The following is a 17,367-nucleotide window of genomic DNA, read 5'->3' on the forward strand; positions in this document are numbered from 1 at the left end:
TTCACTTCCTTCACTTCATAGCCACCATTCAGTGGCTTTATCTTATTAGCACACAGTCACTGTTTATTATGTGTGTTTGATTTTGAATTTTATCATTATCTGCCAGGTTACATAGCGCTGCACCTCCCCCTCTTTTTATACATTTACGTCTCTGAAGGTTTGATATGGTGCCTTTTTTGGTGTACAGCTGCTGTTTATTCGTATATTTATTCAAGTGCTCACTTATTCTGCTTTTCTTGATTAAATATTTCTTGCAAGCCCTGGAGAATAAAATGGTTATTGTTGCAATTTTTTTTTATTTCTTTCTATGCTGCACGAGATTTGTGCAGCCAATTGTAAAATGTAAATTTTCAGGAAAAAAAACACACTAATGAACTTTAGTGCACACAAAACCATACCCCATCTTTGTAAAATATAAAAGATGTTAACCAGAGGAAAGCTACTAAACAAGTCATGCTTAAAAATGGTGCACGCCCAGGCAATATACACACCCCAGTGTAATCTCCATATAATATCCATCATCAACAAGTCTGAGCTCTCATGGATTCCAGACTCGTCCCCTTAGATAATGAAGGATATTTTTAAGAGTTACAACTCTTGCATGATGCTGGTGTTGGCACAAAACACACCATGCATAATCTCTGTATACTAAACTGCTCAAAAAATTAAAGGAACACTTTGAATTCTGTCCTTTTTGTAGGTCCATATCCGTGTAGATATCCAGCATGATTTTTCCCAATTTGAGTTCTGATATGTTTTCAAAGACACCCCGAAAATCAAAGTGAAAAAAATTACACAGCAGGCTAGTCCATTTTGCTGAAAATTTAAATTGCAGCAACTCAAAAAATTGTACTCCGTAGTTTGTATGGCCCCCACACGCTTGTATGCATGCCTGAAGTTGGGGCATGCTCCTAATGAGTTGATGGATGGTGTCCTGGGGTATTTCCTCCCAGATTTGGACCAGGGCATCACAGAGCTCCTTGACAGTCTAGGGTGCAACCTGGCAGCGGCAGACGGACAGACACAGGATATCCCAGAGGTGTTCTATAGGATTTGGGTCAGGAGAGCGGGGGGCCCAATGGTATCAATTCCTTCATCCACCAGGAACTGCCTGCATATACTCACCACATGAAGCCAGGCATAGTCGTGCACCAGGAGGAACCCAGGACCCACTGCACCAGCATGGAGTCTAACAATGGGTCCAAGGATTTAATTCCTATATCTAATGGCAGTCAGGGTGTCATTGTCTATCCTGTAGAGATCTGTGCTTCCCTCCATGGATATTCCTCCCCAGACCATCACTAACCCTCTACCAAAACGGTCATGCTGAATGTTACAGGCAGCACAATGCTCTCCACGGCTTCTCCAGACACTTTCACGTCTGTCACATGTGCTCAGGATGAACCTGCTCTCATCTGAAAAGCACAGGGCGCCAGTGGCGGACCTACTAATTCTGCTGTTCAATGGCAAATTGCCAATCGAGCTCTATGGTGCCGGGCAATGAGCACAAGGCCTACTACAAGACGTTGGGCCCTCAGGCCACCCTCAAAGTCTGTTTCTGATTGTTTGGTCAGAGACATTAACACCAGTGGTCTGCTGGAAGTCGTTTCGTAGGGCTCTGGCAGTGTTCATCCTGTTCCTCCTTGCGCAAAGGAGCAGATACTGGTTCTGCTGATGGGTTAAGGACCTTTCAGCTCTCCTAGAGTAGCTGCCTGTCTCCTGGAATATCCTCCCTGCTCTTGAGACTGCTACGGGACACAGCAAACCTAGCAATGGCATGTATTAATGTGCCATCCTGGAGGAGTTGGACTGCCTGTGCAACCTCTGCAGGGTCCAGATATCGCCTCATGCTACCAGTAGTGACACTGACCCTAGCCAAATGCAAAACTAGTGAAAAAAAACTGTCAAAAAATATGAGTAGGGAAAAAATTGTCAGTGGCCTCCACCTGTAAAACCATTCCTGTTTTGAGGGTAGTCTCATTGTTGCCCGTCTTGTGCACCTGTTAATTTCATTAACACCAAAGCTGCTGAAACTGATTAACAACCCCGTCTGTTACTTAACTGACCAGATCAATATCCCATGAGTTTAATGGACATGATGCTATACTCTGCTCAAAAAACTTAAAGGAACACTTTTTAATCAGTGTATTAGCCAGACAGACATCAGAGCTCCTAACAGTCCAGTACCCTAGAGTTTGATTTATACCTTCTACTCTATTAAGCTAGGCCAATTGGTCATGATACTCCTCCTCCCTTCCCAAACAGACAATGAGGGAAAATATTACACTTCTGTGCTACAGTGCAGAAACATCACTGAATTTAGAACCTATACAGAATATATAAACTAAAAAGCCTAACAGTACCTTAGGTGTTGATGTAAGGGCTTGCCTAGGTTAGTGTTAAAATCACATTAAAGGGTAAGAAAATGATTGGCCCCTCCTGCTAAAGATGCTCATTTTCTGGTGGTCCTTCTGGCCTTCTTGCATTGGGTGAGTGATTTAATGTATTGAAGCAAATCGTCAGAAAGGACCTCTGGCTTTTTGCCAACTTTCCGGATCCCATACTTGTTCTGGGTCAATCGCTCATTATAGTATTAAGGCTAGTGGGTCAGCGTAACAGATATTTCCAGAAGAAGGTTTTATTATAGTATAGAAGGTATATACCTTTAAATTCATGTATATATGCCTGTTGGAAGTATGAAAATCTTTGTTGAGGGCACTTTGCTGAGGGGAGCGTTGCTGGGTTTCTTTCCTTTAGCGATTCTTTCTAGAAGTGATCATTTTTACAAAAGATTTGCACTTCAGACTCTGGTGCTTTGCAATGACATTTGCCACGTATGCTTGCTTCGTGCAATCTCTGAAGTGCAAACAAGCTGCAGGTGATCTTCTCTATTCTGCTCTCCTACTCAGAAGGAGTGGTAGAAAACGCATGCTACAGACAGTTGTGTCTGCTCTCCTTAAAGTCTTTTGTTCATCCCTCTTCTCCACCCCACAGCTTATAAAACATCACACTCCCATCTGTCTTCTCCCTATTACTGCACTCAAACTCCTAATTGTAAATCCACATGCTCCTAAAACCTCCAGGATGTCCAGGCATGTCCCCTCATAAAATCACACTCCCATATTACCTCTCTCACCCTTCTGCTTCTCCCAATCTCTGGAGATATCCAGAAACCTGGACCTCCATCAATTAAGTGTGCCCAACACTCCCATCACCTTGCACCCTCTGGCAGCAGCTGCAATCCACAGAACTTAGTCTTCATTCCTCTTTTTCCCCAAATCCAGCCTCCCCTATTCCTGTGCCCTCTGGAAAGCCCGCTGTATCAAAAACGCACCTCTCTCCACAACCTCGATCACAAAATTCCTTTAACCTACTTGCCATTACTGAAACCTGGCTCCATGATTCTGACACCACTTCCCCTGTTTCCCTTTCCCATGGTGGCCTTCTCTGGACTCACTCTGCCAGACCCAGTGGATGGGAGGTGGAGTAGTAATCCTCCTCATCCTACAGAGAACCAGGTACTTCATCCACCTCCCTCTCTGACACTCTCCTCTTTTGGAGGCACATTGTATATGTCTGTCTATTTGCTACCTTCTTTTATGCCTGGCTACCCTTTTTCACTTCTGAAATCCCCACAATCACTCGGTGACTTCATCCCTATTAATGCCAACACTCCTGCCACTTCCAAACTTCTTAATCTAGCCTTCGATTTTGGCCTGAAGCAATGGATACAGGCTTCTACTCACTCCAATGGCAACATCCTTAACCTTGTATTCTCCTACCTATACACTTCGTGCAACCTCTCCAACAACCCTCTCCCGCTCTCTGATCACCACCTTATTAGCTTCATTCTCTCCCCGTCTCCCACCTCCTCCCCCTCCAACCACCTAACAGTTACCTGTAGAAACCTTTGTCACCTCAGCCCCTCTCTTCTCTGCTACTGACCACCTCTGACAAAATATCATCCCTGTCCTGCCCAGATCTAGCCACCTCTGTCTAAATACAGCCCCCCTCACTACATACAGTGTCAAGCCCCGACCCCTACAACCTTGGCAAACAGATGACACCAGAGGCCTCAAAAAAAAAAAAAACCCCACACGATACAATTCGTGAGGAGAGCTCCGATGCACAGATACCTCCCCTACTTAACACTTCACATCCACTGGGACAAATCACTACTTCCTGCATTCAAACCCTACTATAGACGAGGTTGCTAAAAACTTTTTTCGAACACCCACCTAACCATGTGCCCCCTGGACCCTGTTCCATCACAAATGCTACGGTCACCCTCTGACTATCCTACATGCTCTAACTCACATATTCAATCTCTCCCTCTGTTCCGGTATCTTCTCCAATTCTCTAAAACATGCATAGTCACTCCCATACGTAAAAAGCCCTCACTAGATCTCACCAATCTTAACCTACGCCACAATACCCTATACACTTCGTGCAACCTCTCCAACAACCCTCTCCCGCTCTCTGATCACCACCTTATTAGCTTCATTCTCTCCCCGTCTCCCACCTCCTCCCCCTCCAACCACCTAACAGTTACCTGTAGAAACCTTTGTCACCTCAGCCCCTCTCTTCTCTGCTACTGACCACCTCTGACAAAATATCATCCCTGTCCTGCCCAGATCTAACCATGTGCCCTCTGGACCCTGTTCCATCACAAATGCTACGGTCACCCTCTGACTATCCTACATGCTCTAACTCACATATTCAATCTCTCCCTCTGTTCCGGTATCTTCTCCAATTCTCTAAAACATGCATAGTCACTCCCATACGTAAAAAGCCCTCACTAGATCTCACCAATCTTAACCTACGCCACAATACCCTAACTCCCCTTTGCCTCAAAACTCCTTGAACGCTTGGTCTGCAACCAGCTGAGCAACCACCTCACTGAGAAGAACCTTCTGGATCCCCTTCAGTCTGGATTTCGCCCTCAGCATTTCATGGAAAATGCTCTCCTCAAACTTAAACAAATCTACTAACGGCTAAAACCAATGGACACTAATCTGTACTCCTACTCCTGGACCTCTCTGCTGCCTTTGACACAATGGACCACTCCCTCCTCAAGAAACTACTCCTTTGGTCTAACTGTGCCCTTCATTGATTCTCATCCTACCTATCCCACCGCAACTTCAGTGTTACTTACAATTCTACTTCCTCTTCCTTTCTCCATTTGGGTTCCCCAAGTTTCTCTCCTGGGACCCCTACTATTCTCAATCTACATCTCTCTGGGTCAACTGATTGCCTCCCATGGCTTTCAATACCATTTCTATGCGGGAGGACTCCCAAATCTATCTCTCTACCTGTCAGCTCACTCCATCAGTTTCCTCCTGCATCACTAATCTACTAAGACATATCAGCCTGGATGTCACAACTGCCTGAAAATTAAATCTATCCAAAACGGAGCTCCTAATATTTCCTCCCAGACGTGCCCCTTTCACTGACTTTGTTAAAATCTAAGGCTCAACCATCAAACCAGTTACATCACTAACCTGATCTCAAAATACCAACCAAATCGTTCTTAGTTTCTTCCAAGACCTCCTGATCTCTAGCTCCCTCATCACCTCCTCCCATGCTCGCCTCCAGTATTTCTCTAGAGCCGCTCTCATGCTCTGGAACTTCCTTCCCCAATGTGTCAGCTATCTCCATCTGTCAACTTTTAGACGATCCCTGAAAACTCATCTCTTCAAAGAGGCCTATCCTGCCCCCATCTAACAACTGTACGTGTATTTTGTCCATCAGCACATCACCCACAGTTATCCTTTGTATCTCTCGACCCTCCCTCTTATAGTGTATCTCTCGACCCTCCCTCTTATAGTGTAAGCTCTAACAAGCAGGGCCCTCTGAATAGTCCTGTATTAATTTGTATTGTAATTGTACTGTCTGGCTTTATGTTGTAACACTGCAAAAACTGTTGGCATTATATAAATCCCGAATAATAATCAAAGCACCAAACTTATTTTAGATAGGTTAAATTTTTTTTTTCTTTTAACAAAAGCTCTTTGACCTTAAAGCTTCAGAAAATGGCAGAAATGGATACATAGCATCTCTGCAGTTATAGATGGCCTTCATAGTTAACATCGAACGTGTTACTTTCGAGGTCATAAGCTACATCTTGAGCTAAAATAAGCAGCTTCAAGGTTCATCCATTCTCGTTATAAGCACTGCTGTTTTGTAATCCAACTAAGTACATTTAATGGACACAGTGTAAAGTTACTTCCATGAAAAAAAGTATGGTGTCTGCCATTGCTAACAATTTTTTGCAAATTGCTAGTTGCTTGACTACATCCTGACTTAAGTACTTTGGAGCAAGCATGTGTAAATGAATGTCTTCAGGGAAGCCTACCCTGTCCTCACCTAATTGCCGATCTCCTCCACTCTTCCTAACACTCCATCCCCCACAGCTATTTCCTCCTGTACCACTTTCCCCCCCTGTAACATACATGTAGGATTTGAGTGGATAGATGTAAGATTTGAGTAGGTAAAAAATGTGATCAGTAGCAATACGGGACATTCCATCCATTGTCATTAAGGATGTGTATTTAGTCCTTGTCATTGGGAAAATTAGATACTCAGACAGTGGTCACCAATTAGCATCAATTAGTGGTCATCAATTCGTCTGAAAAGCCCGGCTTCCAGGAGGCGACACCCTTGTGTTAATAAGGTTTTCACCTTCTGGGAGAACCGGTTTGGAGGAAATGACAAGCAGACAGGGTGTCTGCTTGAAACTGAAAGCTCTAACGGGATCCATACATCAAAAGGTGTATGTTTAATCTCTCATATAAGCTAAAATATTAGTTGCAGAGAGATGAAAATGCTCCCTCCTTGTAGGGCATTCTGTGCGCTACATCTGCATATAAAAATTATATTTGTGGCTTGGGGAGAATGCCAGGAAAATGCAGGGAATGGTTAGGTGGTGCTGGATCGCGACAGTCAAATGGTGTTTGGTACTGTCACGATCGGACCGATGCGCTGGTGTCAGAAATCCAATCCCCGACTTGGTGTTCAAGCCAGTCTTGGCCCGATTGAACTTGGGCAGGTCAGCACACAGTACCTCCTGTGAGCAGGTGCAGGAGCAGCCCCCCCATGGTCGATTGGCCGAGGACTAATGTCCCGCCTACATCCATATCCCCATAAAAGGAGTACCCGGGCATTGGGACATTTGTGATTTGTATGGAGCTGGTTTGATCGACCAACGGATTGCGGTTTCTCTGACTTGCTCCAGTCGCAGGGTAAATCCTGGTAAAGTTTTACTTCGGTCTTTTTTCTCTTTTATTTTATAGTGAATAGTCATTTGTGTGTCTTGTATTTTTTGTATTTCTGTAACTTTAAATTTTGTGCATATTTTATGCACTGCCCATTTCGGGAAATTAAATCTTAAAATAATTAGTGACTTCTGTGTATTTAAGCACGTGTTCATATCTTCGGAGAGATTGGATTGGAAAGATTGGATTGGAGAGATTAGAATAAATTGTATTGTATTTTAGTGCCTTTAAAACGCTCAGTCAAGCTCGTTGCCAATCTGTGTGCAATTGCACTGTGTGTGGGCAGATTGTAAAAGGTAACAGATCAGCCAGACGGAGATCTGTGTGTGTGGGATGTCCCAGCAGACCGTTCTGCGGATAAACTGTTGGGTGGTGGCAGGCTACCTTTTGGGGTGTGTCTGGTGCGGGGGAGTGTGTGGACAGTGGAAGGGTGATTAACACCGGGGTTCAAGCTGTAAGATAGCTGGAGGGACTCTAGAAGGGTGTGTAATTACTAAGCTGGTCCTCAACTCTAATCAGTGCACCAGATTGTATGCAAGATTTGTATCTGCCAGTGTGATCAACCAGCTGGATTGGAGTCTCCATCTGGTGGTGGCCAGAGGTAGTGCGGGCTGTGAAAGTGTGTCACGGCTGATCTTATATTCGGTTTTATATCTTCAAAAGGTAAGTCCCCTTTATTCCCTCTTTACCTCCCTGCCACAACCGCACGCTAGTGTCGCGGTTAGCTAGTCGCTGCGGGCGTGGCGTGTGGGGGATCCGTGACCAATCTGTCACGGATCCCCCACATGCCACACAGACTAGCCAACCACAACGCGCATGTGCGGCCGTGACAGGGAGGTAAAGGAGGGAATAAAGGGGACTTACCTTTAAAGATATAAAACCGTATATAAGATCAGCCGTGACACACTGATCTTGATGTGCGACAGATGCAAAAGAAAAAAGAAAGCTTTGTGACAGCAAGGGAACCAACATTGTTAAAAGGGCACCCCCTTCCCATACGCTTCTGACCAAGGAGGCACTTTTGCTGACAGACTGAAGTAGAGTACCGCAACATTGATTACTACTTTTCTACCAGCTGCAATTTACATCCAGCAATAAGTTTTAGAATGGCCAAAGTTTACCAAAAACGGATTCTTGCATTGTACATATTAAAGAAACCTGTACAGAGAAACATGCAGGATTTCATCAATGAACTCTTACTGAAAATGCTAGTAACCTGGAGATTGTTGTGGTCACTAGTGAAAAAAAGCAGCATGTAGCAAATGAACTCCCAACTCCCGATCTGCACACTTTCCGGGTCAAGGGCCATCAAATGCATTGAAGCTACCGGATCAGTCCAACAGACAGGGAACTAGCATAATTAGTAGACATCAGCAATAAAATGTCAGCACTAGCAATGAGCTTGGGTTCAGTCCAAAAGAATGGAATGGGGAGCCCCAAAGAACCAGATGTATACACCTAGTGTAAAATACATCTGAGTGGGTGTGAGTTTTGTTTTTTTAGGACTAACAGGTGATGTTAGAAGGGTTGCATGATGTAAAAACTCAAAAAAAAAAAAAAAAAAAAAAAAAAAAAAAAAGTACATTATCCCTGCCCTGGATTTGCCATTTAAGACTAGAATACCTGCAGGCATCTGGACTGTAGAACTCCAGAGGCTCAGCAGGTGTCCGAAAAGGCGGCCACATTTGACCAGCAGTTCCATTAATCATATTTGCTTGTTCAGAATTCCAGTAATTAACCTGAAAAAAGAAAAAAAAAAAAAATTTAAAAATTTTGGTGGCTGGTTGTTTTATACATATAGTAGAACTAGATTTAAAACCGGTTCTAAACCCAAACCATTTACCCTAATTTCACTGCATTAAGATTAACCCCCCCTTCCCACTTGTCCTCCCTTGCCCCAACACTTACCAAAGTCTTATACTGGACACAGATGTCTTGTTCTCCATGCTGAATCAATGAATGTAAGAGAAAACAGGATTTTTGTTGCTCACCGTGAAATCCTTTTCTCGGAGTTCATTGACAGACAGCACCCATTCCTCCTCCGTTGTTTGTACTACTTTGCTACTAACTGGTTTGTGTCCTACTCCTGTAGGTGATGCTATAAACCCTATGGTCAAGAATAGAAAAGAGCTGTGTCTGTCCAACATAAGCGAAAGAAGAAATTGTACTTGCCTGTAAGCTCCATATCTTGAGTACAAGACACAGGCAAAGCTTTAGCGGACATTAACACACAATGTTCAGTGCTATCCTAAAACAAATATAATGAATATATGTAAAAACAAAAATCAGTCCTCTGCAAAAAGCTTTTTGTGCTCAAAATTAAAGTCCACAAGAGTGCAGGAGGAGTTTCCAAACACCAAAAAAGGGCATCAACTAAAAACTGGTAGAACAAACTCCTGAAGGGACACCCCAGAAGTACAAAGAGGATAAGAGAGAGATTAGCTAACAGAGCTTTAGGAATATATCTCAAACAATCCAGGAACCGGTTGTAGATATGATTGCTGCAGCATATTTTTATTTCATAACAAATGTGAGTGCATTTTCTCATCTTAAATACATTTTAAATAAAAAATATTCTGCACCGTGTGTTTGTATTTTATAGGTTTCTATGGATGGGGAGTGAAGTTGGAGTAGAGCCGGGGGTCATAGTGCTGTTCCATCATTTACTTTGGATTTGTTTGGGATTTATCCCTAAAGCGCTGTTGGCTTTTCATTCGTTTGAGTGTTTACTGGAATTGGCTCTTTCAATCTCACCCTTATCCTCTCTTGACTTCTGGGGTGTCCCTTCTGGAGTTAGTTCTACTGGATTAGTGGGTGCCATTCTTTGGAGTTTGAAAACACCTCCTGCAATCTTGTGAACTTTTATGAAGAGCACAAATAGCTTTTTTGGAAAAGATGGATTTTCGTTTTCACATATATTCACTGGATAGTGCTGCACTGTGTGTAAAGTCTGTCGAAGGTTTTTTGCTTTGTTTATCTGTGCTAGCAACTGTTTGTGCGATAAGCTTTAAAAAAATGTAAGCAAAAAATTATACACTTTTATAAAGCTTTAGAGAACACACCCCTTGGGCACCTCCCCTATAACCCTACCAAACTCCATGAGTCCTCCTTGTGAATCAAGAAATTCAGTAACATTATAACATTTACAGCCAAGTCAAAATTTCCTGTTCTCTTAATCATACAGGACACAGTATGAATTACAGGGCAAAATAATTCATAGACCCTGGGAAGCTTGAATTAAGCTTATGGCTCAGACTACGTAAAAGGCAACAAAGAGAAATTTCTATTTAATGCTTTGGAGCAGACCATAAGAATGGCAGGACTGTCTTCATTGCAATGGAAGACTGATACCTGCTTAGGAAGAATGGATGGTTTAGGCATAAGACTTCCTTGTCAATGTGAAAGACTGAGGAAAAACACCTTACAAGAGGCAGCTGCATATTCGGACACATCTAACAGACATGATACTAACCAAAGGATACTTTTGAGGAGAGGTCACCTAAGAGATATCCCCGATGGGTTCAAAGGGTAGTTTCGACAAGGCAGAGAGAACCAAGTTGAGATCCCAAAGCAGAACAGGGTGCTGTAAAAAGGTGGCTTTATTTAAAATACACCTTAAAAAAAGATTGACAAGAGAGTGAAGCCAGACATTTTGAAAGAATGGATAAGGTCAAAACCTGTCTTTTTAGAGTGCTTAAGGCCAAGTTTTGGTCAAGACCTGGTCGTAGCAAGGTCAAAATTCAAGGCACAGATCTCTCCGACTGACGTTTCTGTGTTCACACCAGGCAAAGAAGGATTTCCAGGTATGGTCATAGAGCTTTCTAGAAGTGGCCTTTATTGCTTTTTTTTTGGCAAAGTAGGAATGACAACTCAAACCTCTGTCTCTTAAAGAGCCTAAACGACCAAATACTCACCTCCACCTTCCAGCAATGCAGTAGGTACATTGCTAGCCACCAGCAAAGTGCAGCACTGTACCTTATGTGCTGCGCTTGAGGATGGGGGTATGGGACACATGACAGTGAGCAGCTGGTCTTTCAGCCTTATGAGAGTGGCTGATGGTGGAATACGTCATTCCACACAGGTGTTGGGAATTAGCCGGGTGTTGTCAACCAGTAGTCAGAGTATGACTGTGTACCAATTTTTTGCCAATCTTGTGCAATGAGAATCATCGGCTTCATCTGCTCCATCTTCAAGATAAAGTTAGCACGAGGGAGGGGTTTGGGGCAACAATAGCCTGAACCAAGAACAAAGGATTATCAAGGCATCCAATACTATTACTAGAGGGTCCTTGGTCCTGACCACAAAGAGGTAGTTTGTTGAATTTGGAGGCCAGGATGTGAATAGCTGGGTGAAGGGCCCAATCCCCTTGATACAGATAGTGACAGAATCTATTTTTCAGTTGTCCACTCCTGGGATGTGGACCTTAGATCGCAGGACAGAGTCTCCATCCAGGAGATTATCTGGGTTGCCTCCTGCAAGGCTGCATGACTCCTGGAGCCCCCTCAATGGCTGATGTACCCATGGCATTGTCTATTTGCACTCCAATTGGGTGTCCTTGAAGAAAGGGTGTCCAGTATTGCAGAGGCATCGTAATTGCTCTGAGCTGCAGGATGCTCAAGAGGAGCTTGCCTTACACTAGTCAGTGTTTTCCCTGGACCATGAGCACTCCTCAACCTGAAATCTGCTGTTATCACTTTCCAGTGAAAAGGAAGGAAAGACTTTCCAATTGCCAAGGCTGTGTTAAAAATCCACCAAAACATTGTGCTGTTGGGAAAAAAAACAAATTCACAAACTGGGCGAATGGTACAGCCTAAAAGAAGGCAACCATGAGGCCTAGAACACGCATGGAGAATCTTGCTATGGGATGTCTTAGAGTTCAATCTACATTGTGAACTCAGAACATTTTTTCTTTTGAAGAAAGACCTTTGCTTGTGACATGTCCAGGACTCAAGTGTGTCAGGCAATGACAAGGCTGGAGAGCAGATTTTAGAAAGTTGATCACCCAGCCAAAAGCCTGGTGTATTGGAATTTTCCGTAGATGTATGTGATGAAGGGGAAATTAGTTTTCAGGAGAACATTATCCAGATAATCTGACCTAGATGCCCCAAGTTCTAAGAAGGGCGAGAACAGTTGCCACCTTTATGACTACTCCCAAAGCAGAGGATAGGCCAAAAAGGCAGTGTGAAACTGGACAGTATGCTACTGCAAAGCACTGATGGAGGTGGGTATATGGGAATATATCCTCTCTTTTTAAAAAGTGCCATAGGTGGCGATGTGTGGGGTGCTTTAGAGAATTGGCACCCTCGCACATCTGTGCAACACATCTCTGAGTTGGGAACAAGTTCAGTTTCGCGCATGTTCTCCAGCCACAGAGAAGCGGCAGGTTGTGATGCTAAGGATCTGAGTCATGATCAAACATGTGATCTGGACCTCTGCTGAAAGCATAGTTTAATGACTGGATCTCCATGAACTTTACTTCAATACCCCTGTTCTAGGGCATCCACACAAAAAAAAAAAAAAAAAAAAAAAAAAAGGGGGGGGGGGGGGGGGGGGGAGAAAGGCATAAGGTAATTGCTCTATGAAAGCACGGTCCTGGAACACAGGATTGTCTTGGTTTATTGCCCTAGCCCAGTTTGCAGCCTTTTGACATATTGAAATTGCAGAAGAACTGGTTGGAAGGCTGGACTTACAAGCGTAAAAAAAGAGCCTTTAGGAGCTTCTCAAACTTTCTATTTGCAGAATCTTTGAATGAAGGATCAATTGGCACAGTGAGATGTTTTAAGATGGAGACGGCAGTGAGACCACTTTTTAGTAAACATTACCTGGAAATTTTTTTTTTTTTTTTTTTTTTTTAAAAAGGAGTGAAAATCTTTTCTGAAGTGATCTAATCATCATGAATTCCCCATTCTATTTGTTCATTCAACAGAGAATGTCTTTAGATTTCAGGTCTTTTTGTACCCAAAGTAGTCTGATGAGACAGAGGAGGATGCTTCCCTTGCACTGGAGAAGGAATGGATTTAAGATGTTTAATGTTGTGCAGACCTTCAGCACAGCAAATGCTTTAAATGCCTAGGTGAGCACCCATGCAGGACCCAATGCTTGCAGCAACATTCCATTCAAACAGCATGTGATCCATGTACAACTCCCAAGAGTTTTACCAAGGTTGCGTCAATCCAGATGCACTGCTGCTATTGTGTTTAGTTACTGTGTTATTAGAAAGCAGTGCAATAGATCCAGGAGTAGATTTAAGGATCTGTAGATAAAAATAAACTAGTTAAGCCAAGAGTGATTTCTGCACAAGAAAAAAAAAAAAAAACTCATCACATTATGACACTAGCAGAAAACTGAAGAGTGGTGTAGGGTTTCAGGGAGACACCCAAGGGGCATGTCCTTGAAAAATCTGACAGTGTCCAATCACCTAAAGGTACCAGCCTGAAACCAGGATCTATGAAACCGGTCTGTGTCCTGCATGATTAAAATAAACTGTTTTAATCTAGTACCAACATTTAAAGCATACCTGACTACATACAACTGATGCGGTTAGTGGCACTTTTTTTGCTTTTATTACAGTATCATAGAAGCCATCAGATTAGGCTAGAGTTGTTTTGGCCATAGCAGTTAACATACAAACCTTTCCCTCAGCTTTTCATATAAAGAACCTTTTGACTACCATCATAAGTCCTAACATATAAGCAGTGGTACAGATCCCACTCAGTGTGGGAAAAATGATCCAGAACAATCATGTAACTACAAGAACAAAGTTAACACATTTTTTTTTTTTCATTAAAAAAAAAAAAAAAAAAAAAGGAGAGAAAAAGAGAAAGAAAGGAGCCAACACAGAACACGAACCATTACCTCTGTGAGTCCATTCCATGTATCTACCATTTGGACTCGGCTGATGTCTTCTACTCCAGTGTTTACCGTAAAAACACCAGTGTTTGTGTTATTGAACTAGAAGAAAAAAAAATACAGAACATTAACAGGATGCACTATGATCATGTTTGCCTAAATTCAAGGACACATTTCACTTACATCTGCAAACAAGCCAAACTTCCCTTTGAAAGGAAGTTTTCCAGGGAGAATTGCATTTAAAAAATCTAGAAATGGCTCATGGTAGCCCCACAAGACTTCTTTCACGGTTTTGTTTATGAAGGCCTCTTGGGAGAAACCTGTAAATGCTGCACTGAGGAACCATTTAATGGCCAAAGAAGAATCTTTCATCATCACCGATGAACCCTGTAGGTATAAAACAAAAAACAGGTCTGCATAAAAGAAAAAAAAAAAAAAATGCAACAAGCAGCGACCCTCCCACCACCCCCCCTCCTTTCCTTCATGTTCCTGTATTGTCCATACTAAAAACTGGGGGGAGAGCTGGTTACCTGGACAGGTACAGCAAGGGGGGAAAAAAACAAAAAAAAACAAAACAAAAAGCATGGCTGTGTTTCAAATCACTATAAAGACCGCCTTTTTTGCATTGACAGAGCCAGAAAACACCTCCGTATTTTTGCCATCTGTATCAGATGTCACTATGGTCACCAGTATAGTTGAGATAATTACAATAAAATTATACAGGTAAACCAAAAATAATGAAAAAAAAAAAAAAAAAAATTTGTAGGTATGACTAGAAGAAATAAATTTACATAAGACCAGCGGAAGTTGGTTTCCGATTGTGGTCCAAGATAGCATTCTTAGATATACAAATTTCAGCAGTACAACAACGGCTTGGGGGGGGGGGGGGGGGTTTAGGAATTACCAGGACAAGAATGTTTGGAAATATTATATAATCCTCTTCACTTCCTGCAGACATCTCAGGTTCAAAGTGGAAAACTCGTGTCTCCACAAATGAGACAGTCCCATTTTCATGAAAAGTTATGTTCGTTTTCTGTTTGTGTTCCCTATAAATAAAAGTGAAACAGATTACACCGTGTATAGTTGAACAAACAAGCTTAGGTAGTGTAGCATCCTCCTACATAGATGCTAGGATTAGGTAGATCTAGTGCTGGTGTGATGGATATGGTAAAATGCCCATTTGGTTTCTTGTTGAATATATACATATCTACTTTTATACTTCTAGATGTTTTGTATGGATAGATATATATATATAGATACACATACACACACACACACTATATATATTTTTTCCTTGCTGGGTTTTGTAGTCCTCCTTAACTCAAAAAAGGTCTGCTCAGCAACCCCTCCCATCGAGTTGTGAAGATCTCGTAACTATGCCCTGGATATATGAGGAAGTACAGAGATAACAAGTGACAGCCAAGCCTCAAGCATCAAGTTCCTGCACTCTTCCTGTATTTCAGCCAACCAAGATGTGCCTTTTAGATTGTGACTGTTTTTTTATAGTAGTGACGTATACTCTATTGTTCTGTGTATAAAAGGCTGGGCACAGCCCTGCAATAAACAGAAATGAGAAAGTGGTTGAATTGAGCAGATGTCAGTGTGATAATTTTCCGGCGTGCACGCGCATCTACACTTCAAAATTAGGAGCAGCAGCAGGCATCCAAACTTGAACCCAGTTGTGGTTCCGATCCATTACACTGGCTCACTGTTCAGTGGAGCGGTGTGTATTTTTTTGTCCGATAAATTTAGCTTGCTTTACTGTACTGTTAGGTCTGTTCAGTATTAGCAGCTGCCAGTCTGATGGCTCCCTCTGCTTTCTAGAATTCAAAAATGTTTGGGTTACAGGTGTGGAGTTATGCAGATGGCAGCATGAAAATTTATACAGCTCTCGCCAATCCCAGGGATGCTGGGTAACTAAATATTCTCTAGAGCACACTGAGCTCTGGGTCTCTTACAGTAGGAGAACACCTAAGGGGGGGCTATCCTGCCATGTGCATTCTGTTCAAGAGGCCTCAGGTGGTTGGCCTGAGGGCCTGGATGCTGAAAGCTGACTGAGGGGCTGTCTGCTAAAGATCTAGTCTGGTATCATTGGAGGAACGTGTTGCTTGGAATTGGAAGGAGGCAATCAGCTGTCCCTGGACCTTTCATGAGTACAGACTGCTGAAAGTCCTAGACTTTTGAGCTGCTGCCACCCCACTGGCGTTGGAGCATCAGCTGTGTGTTCGCTAAAGGGGACATTGGCTGGTGTCCTGAAGAGCTTGATCTGCCTAGTTCTCTGTGAAGGGACTTTGCCCGATTCTGTTGCTCTAAAGGACCAAGCCTGTATGCTTTTACTGTTCTAGTACAAGCCAAGTCCACAGTTTACTATATACACAAGGACCTAACTAAAGCGCCTTACTAAATAGCAAGGAAAATGCAGAAAAATAATAAAACAAAATGTCAAATGTAAAGATACACACTTAAAAATGGACAGTGTCAGTCAGTAGGGCAGTGGACGGTGTCAGTATTTTTATTTAATATTTTTCACAAATTTCTTTAGGAGCCCTGTTGAAAGGGGAGCACTTGAAGGAAGGGCCAACAGAAAAAAAAAAAGAACCATGACAGGAGGGGCAGCGGGGGAGGAGTTTACTAGAACCAATCCCCTGCATTTTCCTCTTGCAACAGCTGTACGCTGGTGAGAGGGCGAGGAGGAGATGCTAGCTTCAGATGCTCCAGGACGACAAAGGGGATCGTCAGAAGGCAGGTATTTTAACAATCTGAACTCCCAGCAAGTGGCTGGGGATTTTTCTACCCCCCAGCTACCCTGGTGCCCAAATCAATAGTTTGGTACATTCTAAGGAAAGAACGCACTGGTGAGCTCAGCAACATAAAAAGGAATGGACATCTACGGAAGACAACAGTGGTGCATGATCGCAGGAGCCGGTCTATGGTCAAGAAAAACCCATTCACAACATCCAGACAAGTGAAGGACACTCTCCAGGAGGCGAGTGTATTATTGTCAAAAGTCTACAATCAAGAGAAGAAGACTTCACGACAGCAAATACAAAAGGTTCACCACAAGGTGCAAACCATTCATACAGTGAGCCTGAAGAACATAAAAGCCAGATTAGACTTTGCCAAAAAACATCTAAAAAAGCCAGACCAGTTCTGGAAAAGCATTCTTTGGATAGATGAAACAAAGATTAATCTGTACCAGAATGACAGGAAGAAAAAAGTGTGGAGAAGGCTTGGAACAGCTCAT

At 42.8% G+C, this 17,367-nt stretch overlaps 1 protein-coding gene across 3 annotated transcripts in view; it reads right to left on the reverse strand.

Annotated features, from left to right (window-relative positions):
* SCARB1 (scavenger receptor class B member 1) overlaps nt 1-17,367 on the reverse strand; it is a 140,515-nt gene that overhangs the window by 62,429 nt on the left and 60,719 nt on the right. For all 3 annotated transcript variants that reach the window (XM_089653710.1, XM_089653708.1, XM_089653709.1), the window contains exons 3-6: nt 15,028-15,169; nt 14,307-14,510; nt 14,130-14,225; nt 8,898-9,013 (exon numbers count right to left, since the gene is read on the reverse strand). In XM_089653710.1, the coding sequence (XP_089509836.1) occupies nt 8,898-9,013; nt 14,130-14,225; nt 14,307-14,510; nt 15,028-15,169 (558 nt within the window). The remainder of the gene's footprint in view (nt 1-8,897; nt 9,014-14,129; nt 14,226-14,306; nt 14,511-15,027; nt 15,170-17,367) is intronic.

The sequence above is a fragment of the Staurois parvus genome, unplaced genomic scaffold (assembly GCF_062004578.1).
Source record: "Staurois parvus isolate SC_StPar_1 unplaced genomic scaffold, SC_StPar_1.0 ptg000719l, whole genome shotgun sequence".
In the NCBI taxonomy this organism is placed as follows: Eukaryota; Metazoa; Chordata; class Amphibia; order Anura; family Ranidae; genus Staurois; species Staurois parvus.